Here is a 12,311-nt window from a genome sequence, read left to right as displayed (position 1 = left end):
TCCCAGCCATCCATCAGTGTGGAGCCCAAGTTGTCAGTGGTTGTTTACTCCCACAGAAAGATCACATCACAAAATGATGTATTGCTCCATTTCAACGTGCAAAGCGTTGTATGAGACACCATGGCAGGGCCGGTGCTGTGGCACAACGGGTTAACACCTTGGCCTGAAGTGCCGACACACCATATGGGCGCCAGTTCGAGGCCTGGCTGCTCCAGCTTCTGATCCAGCTCTCTGCTGGCCTGAGAAAGCAGTGGAAGATAGTCCAAGTCCTTGGGCCCCTGCACCTGCCTGGGAGACCCAGAAGAAGCTCCTGGCTCCTGGCTTCAGATCAGCACAGCTCTGGCTGTTGTGGCCATCTAGGGAATGAACCAGCGGATGGAAGAACTCTCTCTCTCTCTCTCTCTCTCTCTCTCTAATTCTGCCTTTAAAATAAATAAATAAATCTTTAAAAAAAAAGAAAGAAAGGAGTATAAATATTTGAAGGTATTTCAAAAAGTTTATGGAGAGGGGCCAGTGTTGTGATGCAGCAGGTTAAGCTGCCACTTGCAACAGGGGCATCCCATGTCAGACTGCAGGTTTGCACCTCCGCTGCTCTGCTTCTGACCTAGCTCCCTGTAAATGTGCCTGGGAAGGTGATAGATAACAGCCCAAGTGCCTGGACCCCTGCCACCCATGTGGGAGACCATGATGGAGTTCCTGGCTCCTGGTTTTAGACTGACCCAGCCCTGGGCTGTTGTGGTCATTTGGGGGAATAAACCAGTGGATGGAAGATCTCTCTCTTTCTCTCTCTCTCTCTCTAATTCTGCCTTGCAAATAAATAAATAATTTTTTAAAAGTTGTTTATTTTGATACAAAGCATTTTTTAAATCCATGCATAGGTTTTCATAATATCCATTCTCATGAAGTCTTTGATTATGCTCCACATGAAAGCATTTCAAAAATGTTTTACATCAAAATAATTTTCTTCTTCTTCTTTTTTTTTTACAGGCAGAGTGGACAGTGAGAGAGAGAGACAGAGAGAAAGGTCTTCCTTTTGCCGTTGGTTCACCCTCCAATGGCCACCGCGGCCAGTGCACCGCGCTGATCCAGCAGGAGCCAGGTGCTTATCTTGGTCTCCCATGGGGTGCAGGGCCCAAGCACTTGGGCCATCCCCCACTGCACTCCCGGGCTACAGCAGAGAGCTGGCCTGGAAGAGGGGCAACCGGGACAGAATCCGGTGCCCTGACCGGGACTAGAACCCAGTGTGCCGGTGCTGCAGGTGGAGGATTAGCCTATTGAGCCACGGCGCCGGCCAAACTTCTTTTTTAATTAAATTTTCCACAAAGTTTTTAATGTATCCATGTATATACCCACAAGAGCTCAATCTCAGTCTCTGCAAATATTTACATGGCTTGAAATGGCATATCATTTCAGGGCACGAGCCTTGAGTCTATGTTCAGAGCTTGACCCTGTCACTAACTGAGTGCCCTCAGACAAGGTACTTAACCTGTTTGTACCTCAGTGTTCTTATCTGTTATGTGGGAATGTTGAAAATAACTGCCACATATGGTTAATGCAAAGAAAAAGCATTCTATATATAGAATGTAGAGAAGGGCCTGGACCATAATAAGCACTATTGAACAGTTTGCTCACTTTGTACCCTCAGAGCTAAAGCAGACCCCTTACCTCAAAATATGTACCCTCAAAAGAACTCATCTGTGTGGTGCAGGATACCACCTTTTTTTTTTTTGACAGGCAGAGTGGACAGTGAGAGAGAGAGACAGAGAGAAAGGTCTTCCTTTGCCGTTGGTTCACCCTCCAATGGCCACCGCGGCCGGCGCGCTGCGGCCGGCGCACCGCGCTGATCCGATGGCAGGAGCCAGGTACTTCTCCTGGTCTCCCATGGGGTGCAGGGCCCAAGCACTTGGGCCATCCTGCACTGCATTCCCTGGCCACAACAGAGAGCTGGCCTGGAAGAGGGGCAACCGGGACAGAATCCGGCACCCCGACCGGGACTAGAACCCGGTGTGCCGGCGCCACAAGGTGGAGGATTAGCCTAGTGAGCCGCGGCGCCGGCCTGGATACCACCTATTTTTAATAGTCAACATGGCCTTGCTCTAGAATGTTTTGCAATCAATATCATGTGAAATCTCTAGACTTGGAAACCAAGTGCCATAAAACTATGCAATGAGCTTGGGCTTTGGGTCATACAGACTCAGGGATATGGTAAGAATCCAGGCTGTGAGGGCCGGTGCTGTGGCATAGAGGGTAAAGCTGCAGCCTGCAGCGCCAGCATCCCATACGGACACTAGATGGGTCTCACTTACGATCCAGCTCCATGCTAATGCGTCTGGGAAAGCAGCAGAAGATGGCCCAAGGGGGAGACCCAGAGGAAGCTTCTGGCTCCTGGCCTTGGATCAGCCCAGCTCCAGCTGTTGCAGCCATTTGGGGAATGAACCAGCAGATGGAAGACCTCTCTCTCTCTCTCTCTCTCTCTCTGTAATGCTGCCTTTCAAATACATAAATAAATCTTTAAAAAAAATCCAGGCTGTGTTATGCAATTAGCTATGTGCCCATGAGCAAACTATGTAATCTCTCTGATCCTCCATTGCCTCATGTATTAATAGGGGAATAATATATATTTCATAAGATTATTGTGAGGGCTAACTGAGGTAATACATTGCAGCACTTGGCATACAGCCTGGGACATAGTAAGTGCTCATTAAGCATTTGTTATTATTATTGTTTTTAGCACAATGTTGTGAGAATTAAATGAAATAATATACAGTATCTATTCCAAGTCTGGCACTCACCACGAATTCCATAAATGATCTCCTCTTCCTTTCTCCCCTCCTGTTTCAGTTTGAAGGACTTGGTGATTATAATTTAGACCAATTATATTTGCATTAAAGGCTGTGACCAAGGCTGTTTTAACCTACCACTGACTATGAGAATCTAAATGTTTATTAAGACAAAGGGCTATTATGCAATAACCCAACCATACTATTATCAGTCTGCCCTTCTTCCTGTTTCTCTAGGCAGCCTTTCCTGATGTCAACTCAACCAGTTAATCTCTCAGTCACTTGACATGTGGCTATATATACACACAAATATGTGTGCATTCATCCAGTACTGCAAGCATTTACGGTCAGGTTTATCAGAACACACTATATGGTCTATGCGAGATGCTAAAAATGTGTTCAAGTTTACATCCTCCGGAAGAAATGAACACAAAATAGCTCCCTGGTAAATATTTATCCACGACAAAGGGATGTACAGTCTTTCCTGTACAGTACTTCACAGTTTTCTACATCCTTCACATGCATCATTACTTCATTTGATCCTTAGGACAGCTCCGGAGATAGATACAGTAGTCACCATTTCAGAAGGAGAAACTGAGCTTCGAAAGAGCTTGGTTGGCCTACTTGCCAGAAGTCACCCTGCTTGTAAATAAATGGTAGAAAAGGACTCAAAGGCTTCAAGCACACTCGTATATTATCCATTTAATTTTTTTTTCATACTCAGGATTCTAGGTATTGCACAGCCATTGAATACCACACCACCTTTGTAATCATGCAAAGGATGGGACTTTTTTTTTTTAAGATTGATTTATTTATTTGAAAGTCAGAGTTACACAAAGAGAAAGAGAGGCAGAGAGAGAGAGGGGGCTTCCATCTGCTGGTTCTCTTTCCAGATGGCTGCAATGGCCAGAGCTGCGCTGATCTGAAGCATGAGCTGGGCACTTCTTCCAGGTGTCCCATGCGGGTGCAGGGGCCCAAGGACTTGGGCCATTTTCTATTGCTTTTCAAGGCCATAGCAGAGAGCTTGATTGGAAGTGGAGCATCTGGGACTTGAACCGGTGCCCATTTGGGATGCCGGCACTGCAGGCGTCAGCCTTACCGCTAGGCCACAGCGCGAGCTCCAGGGGACTTTTTTATAAACATGCAAATGAGGGCACAAAATTGTATCAGAGAGTGGTGGAAGTGAGTGGAAATTCTTAGTTTTGTGTGTTATCTGTTATTCATATAATGTATTATTAGGGGCCAGCGCTGTGGCATAGCGAGTAAAGCCGCGGTCTGCAGTGCCGGCATCCCGTATGGGCATTGGTTTGAGTCTTGGCTGCTCCACTTCCAATCCAGCTCTCTGCTATGGCCTGGGATAGCAGTACAAGATGGCCCAAGTCCTTGGGCCCCTGAACCCGCGTGGGAGACCAAAAAGAAGCTCCTGGCTCCTGGCTTCGGATCTGCACAGCTCCGGCCATTGTGGCCATTTGGGGAGTGAACCAATGGACAGAAGACCTTTTTCTCCATATCTCCCTCTCTCCATCTGTAACTCTGCTTCACAAATAAATAAAATCTTTAAAAATGTATTATTAAACTCAGTTGTATCATTGATGCTAAATCAAAACACAATATTTTTGCCTCCCTTTCTCTCCCCTTCTTCTCCTCTTTTTTCTCCCCTGTTATCCATCCTTCCTCCTCTCTCTACCTTTCTGCTTCCTTGCTCCCCTCTCTCCCCTGTCTCTGACTCTGCTTCTTTCTCTGCCTCTCCCTCCCTCCCTTTCCCCTTCCTTCTTTCCTTGGAAGCGGCCTTATTTCCCCGTAACTCTTACCATTTTTGAGCTGGTGAATCCAACGTTTCCTCAGTTCTTCAGTTGGGGAGAAGACATAAAGAGGCCCTTCATCATACACAACCTAGGGCAATGGACATAGAGACTTCAGCCGTTAGGACTCAGACAAGGAATGAACTTGAAGGATCTACTCCTGGGGTACAACTTTGAATATTCGTGTGGACAACAAAGCAAGGTCCTCAGTGGTGCTGGGGCCGTGTAAGTTGCCTGAAGAACTACTCAGATCCAGCGATACAGGGCTTAGAGTCTCTTAGCTTTTGGAATATCCTAGGTCCCGTTGACTTGCATTTTAACTTGTGTATAAATTCACTTCATAACATTTCCCTCTGTACTGGGCAGAGACAGGATTGTTTTTAACTAGTGTAGGATACTTTATGACCTTATTGTGAAACTTTGGCAGAGAAGAGAATTGAAGTGGTGATGATTCATACTCATATACCTTAAGTCTTAGTTATTCACTTGCATAAGATAGAGCAAAAATTTCATTCATGGCTAATTCACCCCTCTGCTGCCTAGTGAGCTCCTCTCACGAATATTAGCCAAAATAATTCAAATTTGAAACACAAACCCACTGCAAAGAGTCTATGTGAAACACTATCATTGGAGCTGGCGCTGTGGCATCGTGGGTGAAGCTGCCGCCTGTAGTATCTGCATCCCATATGGGCGCCGGTTCAAGTCCCGGCTGCTCAGATTCCGGTCCAGCTCTCTGCTATGGCTTGGGAAAACAGTAGAGGATGGCCCAGGTCATTGGGCTCCTGCACCTGCATGGGAGACCCGGAAGAAGCTCCTGGCTCCCGGCTTTGGATAGGTGCAGCTCCAGCCATTGCGGCTGTCTGGGGAGTGAACCATCAGATAGAAGACCTCTCTCTCTCTCTCTCTCTCTTGCCTCTCCTTTCTCTGTGTAACTCTGACTTTCAAATAAATAAATCAATCTTTAAAAAAAAGGAACACTATGATCAAGTCAGACAGTATTTTTGAAGACCTAGGATGTACAGGACATCATGCTAGATATTATGGAGATGCATGAAATATATAAGATGTGACTTCAACCCTTGCAAGTTAATGGCCATCACACAGTGAATTCAAAAGTCAAATATAAATTCATTTTAAATTCTGTTGTTTAGCATTATCCACTAGTGGGGCCAAGCCACATGATCTTGTTGAAAAACGATGGCCGTAAAAGCTGTGTTCCAAACGCCCCTCCTTCACAGGTTTTGTAACTTTGATGCACACAGGGACATGAACAAGATCCTTCTACATTTTTCTTTTTGTTTGTTAGTCTTGCTGTGCTCATTAATCCATGACAGAAAGCCCCCTCCCCTGAGACTTTCCACTTCCTTTTCTGGCTTTCGCTGTGGCAGAGGTTGCTATGTTCACAGCATGGGGCCTACCAAGTTCTTGGGACATAAGTAGGCCCAACTGAAGACTGAATCTACAGATCTTGCTCTCCTTTGTGGCTTACACTGAGTCTACCAAACAGATGCTTATATGGTTCCTCAGCCGTTCCAGGGATTTAGGTTTATGAATGGGTCTAATAAGCCTTCCCCAATGCTGAACTTCCTAATACTACTCCTGCCCTCCCCTTTTCTGTCCCCTTTTCAACCCACATGACCACCATTAGACAGATAGGGAGAACCAGAAGGAAGTGAAATGCTCACTCGACAAACACCATCTTTCTCAATGTGTTTATCATAGTAGAGACACACAGTAATAGAGTATGGGGTGCTATGCATTCTCTTTGAGGCGGAGAGACTGGAAGAAACTATGTTAGATTGGAAAAATAGAGAAGCAAACTCTCAGTCCTTGTCAGTCTCATTTCTTGGTCCAGCTTCCTTGTCCCCTTCAAATTCCGTTCACTGGGACCTGTCCTTATGTCTTCCCTGCACCCTATCCCTAACAATTGTATTACAGAGTCCTTTCTTTTTTTTTTTAATTTTTATTTATTTATTTTTTTGACAGGCAGAGTGGACAGTGAGAGAGAGAGACAGAGAGAAAGGTCTTCCTTTGCCGTTGGTTCACCCTCCAATGGCCGCCGCAGCCAGCGCGCTGCGGCCAGCGCACCGCGCTGATCCGAAGCCAGGAGCCAGGTGCTTCTCCTGGTCTCCCATGGGGTGCAGGGCCCAAGCACCTGGGCCATCCTCCACTGCACTCCCTGGCCACAGCAGAGAGCTGGCCTGGAAGAGGGGCAACTGGGACAGAATCCGGCGCCCTGACCGGGACTAGAACCCGGTGTGCCGGCGCCGCAAAGTGGAGGATTAGCCTAGTGAGCCGCGGCGCCAGCCAACAGAGTCCTTTCAAGAGCTGATGAGACAAAACAACTTACCTGGAAGGGATAAGGGAACCTTTCAATGATGGAAATCTGTTCCGTTTCACTGGACTCTTCACCCCTTCTCTATAATGAAAGAAGAAAGCATTGTTATTGGTCGACACATTGCCTTTTTCTGGATTTCCTTAGGTATTAGGAGTTTTTTGTGCGGTAGTTTCAGAGGTCTCTCCTACATAGACAATACCGATTCTTAGTAATTACTCCCTGTAACCTGGTAGGAACACATTTCCATATGACCATGCACATACTCACACAACAAAGCCTCAGGCATTTGGCTTCACTGGGAAAAAGGAGATCAGTCAATAATCAGTGCTGGGACAAACACTTAACCACTAATATTGGAGGAAAGTGGGGGTGAGGTAGCTATTTCGCACCGTACACCCAAGTAAATTCCAGATAGATTCAACAGCTGGTGGACCAGCATTGTGGTGTAGCAGGTAAAGCCACCGCCTATGCCACCGGCATCCCATATGAGCCCTGGTTGCCCTATTTCTGATCCAGCTCCCTGCTGTGGCCTGGGAAAGCAGTAGAGGATGGCCCAAGCATCTGGGCCCCTGCTACCCATGTGGGAGACCCAGAAGAAGCTCCTGGCTCCTGGCTTCAGCTGTTGTGACCATCTGGGAAACCAGTAGATGGAAGATCTCTCTTTCTCTCTCTCTGTAATTATGACTGTCAAATAAATAAATAAATAAATCCTTAAAAAAAAGACGGTTGAGAGTTATGTCATAGTGGGTTGGGCTGACACTTGAGATGCCTGCATCCCATATTCTAATGCTTGTTCGAACCCCAGTTCCTCTGCTTCTGATCATGCTTCCCGCTAATGTCTCTGAGAAGGCAGCAGATGATAGCCAAAGTAGTTATGTCCCTGCCACCCACGTGGGTGATCAGGATGGAGTTTCTGACTGCTGGTTTTGAACTGGCCCAGTCTTGGCTGTTGTCATTATTTGGGGAGTAAACCAGGAGATGGAAGATCGATCTCTCTCTCTCTCCCTTCTCTCTCTTTCACTCTGTCTTGTAAATAAATAAATAAATCTTATATACATATATTTATATAATGAAAGCATGAATGACTAAGAACAAATTGAAGTGACTTATTTATATAATCTGGTGAGAGACAAAGCCTTTCTAATACAATAATAAAGGTTAAAACCCTTAAAGAAAAGATGGACTAATTTGATAACAGACTTAAGGACTCTATATGGAAAAAACACTATAAATAAAATTCATAAATAAGCAATAAACTGAAAAATATTTTCAATATATTTTACAATATTCATAATACTTTGCAATATTTCAACATATATTACTGTTAAATGATTAATATTCTTATACCAACATCTCTTTAAAAGCACTAGGAGTAAGGTAAATATCTCAAAGAAAAATGCACCAAAAATTAACAGGCAATTCACAAATGAAAAACTATAAATGAGCAGCAGACGTATAAACCATCTAACCTTGTAAGTAACAAATTCTTAAAATAAGTTAGCAATGAAAACTATTTTGCTTGGCTGTCAAATTAACTATTATTTAAAATATCAACTGTTGGAAAGAAAATAAGAAATAGCCTCATGCATAGCTTGTAGGAGTATATGAAATTCAAATTTCACTTTCACAAAATAAAGTAGAATAAAAAATTAAAATAACTAAAGTGCACAGATTTCATAAAGAGAAGAATGAAATTTTTTTAAAGATTTATTTATGTATTTGAAAGTCAGAATTACAGAGAGAGGGAGAGAGACAGACAGAGAGAGAGGGAGAATACAATTGAATATTTTTAAAGAATTTATTTATGTATTTATTTATTTATTTGAAAGTCAGAGTTACACAGAGAGAGAGAGGCAGAGAGAGAGAGAGAGAGAGAGAGGTCTTCCATCTGCTGGTTCACTCCCCAGATGGCTGCAATGGCCTGAGCTGAGCTAGGCCAAAGCCAGGAGCTTCTTCCAGGTCTCCCACAGGGGTGCAGGGGCCTAAGCTCTAGGGCCATCCTCCACTACTTTTCCTAGGCCATGAGCAGGGATCGGGATGGAAAGCGGAGCAGCAGAGACATGAATTGGTGCCCATATGATGCTGGCATCACCAGTGGCAGCTTTACCTGCTTCACCACAATACTGGTCCCAAAGAACAAAACTTTATTTCTAGTTTATTATAAGGAAAATAATAAGAAAAACACACAGAGATAATGTGCAGGGATGTTCCTCTCAAAATGGCTTATGTATCAAGTAATGAGAATCAAACTAACTCTGTAATAATAGATTAACCAAATTACAGCATAGACATGATAGGGAATAGCAACAGTCATCAAAGTCAAGTGATGAAAGCATATTGTCATGGGGAAAATTTTCTCATATGTTGTTAAATTGAAAAGGTAAATTACAAGGCAAGATGTACAGGATGATTCTGTCTTAAACATATAGCATTATATGATAGTTCATATGTATGCATTGCTAGTGGAGAAAAACATCTATCAGTCTGTAAATAGCAACATATTAATTTGCTTTTTTTTGTTTTGTTTTGTTTTTGACAGGCAGAGTGGACAGTGAGAGAGTGAGACAGAGAGAAAGGTCTTCCTTTGCCATTGGTTCACCCTCCAATGGCCGCCTGGATAATGGGATTATGCATCATTTTATCTTATGTTTGTGCTTCTTAATATTTTCTTTTTTTGTTCTACCTTTTTTTAAACTTTTATTTAATAAATATAAATTTCCAAAGTACAGCTTATGAATTACAATGGCTCCCCCGCCCCATAACTTCCCTCCCACCCACAACCCTCCCCTCTCCCGTTCCCTCTCCCATTCCATTCACATCAAGATTCATTTTCAATTATCTTTATATACAGAAGATCAATTTAGTATATATTAAGTAAAGATTTCAACAGTTTGCACCCACACAGAAACACAAAGTGTAAAATACTGTTTGAGTACTAGTTATAGCATTAATTCACATTGGACAACACATTAAGGACAGAGATCCTACATGAGGAGTAAGTTGTGCTTTTTAATATCTTCAAGTGTCTATAACAAATACACATTACTTGTGTGATCAGGAAGAAATCAGAAAGTATATTTAAATGTTTTTATTTGACAGGCAGAGACAGAGAGAGAGAGAGAGAAAGAGAGAGAGAGAGCCCATCTGCTGGTTCACTCCCCAAATGCCCATCACAGCCTTGGCTGAGCCAGGCTGAAGCTCGGAGCTGGGAAGTCAATACAACACTCCCACATGGGTGACAAGAACTCAATTACTTGAGGCGTCATCACTCTCTGCATCTTCAGGAGGTTGGAGTCAGGAATGAGGGATAGCTATCACCAACCCCAGGCACCATGAAGTGTGACATGAGCATCTTAACCACAAGGCTAAATGCCATCCTCAGAAATGATATATTTTAAAAAGTCAACTCAAAAGTCAGTAGAAAGGATGTCCTGGAGAGGCTCTGAGAAGTGAGAGAAGAAAACTGCAATATTAAATAATCTTATGTGACTCAGAGCCCTAGGATTCTGGCATTCAGATTTATTTAATCATCTAAATCTGATCCTGGTAACTGAGAGAATATAAAACCACTCATCTCTGGTCAGTTTGGAAATTTGGCTTGGCATTATTTTAAAACTGCTGTTATAAGTTTTCCAGGTAAGCTTTTCCCCATATGGAGGAAAGATGCTGACACTTAGTGTAACTAAGGCATGGTAGAGTGGGGAATTATATACGGGAGCTTCACTGTGTTCACATAGCACAGCATCACCAGTCTATTCACTGGGAATTTAAGTGTCCCGGGTTTCTTAAAAATCCACTGCTCCACTTTTAAAAAAAATTTATTTGAGAGGTAGAATTACAGACAGACAGAGAGAGAGACAGAGAGAATGGTCTTCCGTACACTGGTTCACTCCCCAAATAGCCTCAACGGCTGGAGCTGTGCTGATTCTAAGCCGGGAGCCAGGAGCCTCTTCGGGTCTCCCATCTGGGTGCAGGGGCCCAAGGACTTGGGCCATCTTCCACTGCTTCCCCAGGCCATAGCAGAGAGCTGGATAGGAAGTGGAGCAGCCAGGACCCGAACCAGCACCTGTATGGGATGCCGGCACCGCAGGTCTCAGAGGCTTAGCCTACTGTGCCACAGTGCCGGCCCCCCCACTGCTCCACTTTTTTGACATTGGTTTCTACTTACCAGAATCTGTCTTTCAGGGGGAGGGTTTTTTTCAGGCACCACTGTTTCAACACAGGTGATCTTCTCAACATCTATTGAACCCTTCTTACTGCCTCTTCTCTGAGGAAGAGAAAGAAAATTTAGAAAGATTAATAGCAATTTAAGCAACCAGATAATTAGATTTTATTATCTAATCTTATTCAACATAATGACATGGCTCCCACTCTATCAGGACATGGCATTTTGGGGGGAAAAGATCCAGATCCATTAATCTATCCTTCTTTGGTTACCAAATAGAAGGCAAATAAATACTATGGAAGACTGAATGACTATGTGCTTTTGTCATAAGAAATAAGGAAGCAAGTTCCTACTCTTGGATTTCATTCTTACCAATTGCAAAACTCCACAGGAAGATTTTTCTCCGTGGCTTCTTAGCACTTTTGAACTTTTGTCCCAGCACAACTGTAGCTAGTTCTAAGTTAGGAAGTATTTTTGCTGAGTTTACATGTACTCAGATCCACTCCAGCTCCCTCTTCCAACTAAGGAAAGTGTACCTTTTTCCCCAGAAAAATTTAAAGTCAAGTCCTTGAAATCTTGAAACTTGGGTTTCATAGCTTGGAAACTTACCCCACGTTCAAAGTCATACTCATAGTAGGAAAGTTTCTGCACAGTCAAGAGAAAGAGGCGCTTCTTGAAGTTTAAGGGTGATGTTTTCTTTTTCTGCTGGGAACGCTTCAGAAAGATGCTCTCCAGTATCACTGCAGCCATAGCTTCTCCTTCCGGAGCTCACTTGCGTGCTGTTGATAATGAAAGTTCTTGAGGTCCTAGCACATTAACCCTCATCCCTAGCTACCTAGTTTCAAATGAAACAAAATGTGCAAAGCTAGCAAATAGCCTTCTTCCTACCTTGGCATCTTCATCCCATGATCCCCAGCCCCATCATTTTTTTAGTATAACGGATGCACACTGGATTGGGGGAGTGGGATGGGTCTATGTTGTGAGTTTCCATAAACTAGGTTCTTGGGTAAGGCAGTGGAATGCTTTAGAGGTCACGTGACAGATGCTTAGGTGTTTCGTCATGTCTAGAGGCAGCTTTATCCATCTACCCTTTCAGGATAAGGTCTAGAATCTGTGAACAGCAGAAGTCTCTGCACAGCTGTTGACCTTGATCCCCCCAGAATGGATAATGCAGGTGCCAGAACTTCGCTGAGGCAGTTATGGTATTTTCAGTTCCAAGTGAATCA

At 43.8% G+C, this 12,311-nt stretch overlaps 1 protein-coding gene across 1 annotated transcript in view; it reads right to left on the bottom strand.

The window, feature by feature from the left end:
• The window catches only part of BTK (Bruton tyrosine kinase), a 39,303-nt gene that overhangs the window by 16,332 nt on the left and 10,660 nt on the right, over window positions 1-12,311 (bottom strand). The window contains exons 2-5 of the mRNA XM_002720367.5: window positions 11,695-11,864; window positions 11,089-11,187; window positions 6,933-7,001; window positions 4,592-4,673 (exon numbers count right to left, since the gene is read on the bottom strand). Coding sequence (XP_002720413.1) covers window positions 4,592-4,673; window positions 6,933-7,001; window positions 11,089-11,187; window positions 11,695-11,835 — 391 coding nt within the window. The 5' untranslated portion in view covers window positions 11,836-11,864. The remainder of the gene's footprint in view (window positions 1-4,591; window positions 4,674-6,932; window positions 7,002-11,088; window positions 11,188-11,694; window positions 11,865-12,311) is intronic.

The sequence above is a fragment of the Oryctolagus cuniculus genome, chromosome X, assembly GCF_964237555.1.
Source record: "Oryctolagus cuniculus chromosome X, mOryCun1.1, whole genome shotgun sequence".
Taxonomy (NCBI): domain Eukaryota; kingdom Metazoa; phylum Chordata; class Mammalia; order Lagomorpha; family Leporidae; genus Oryctolagus; species Oryctolagus cuniculus.
Note: the sequence above shows the minus strand (reverse complement) of the source record. Positions and strands in the feature narration are given on the sequence as shown.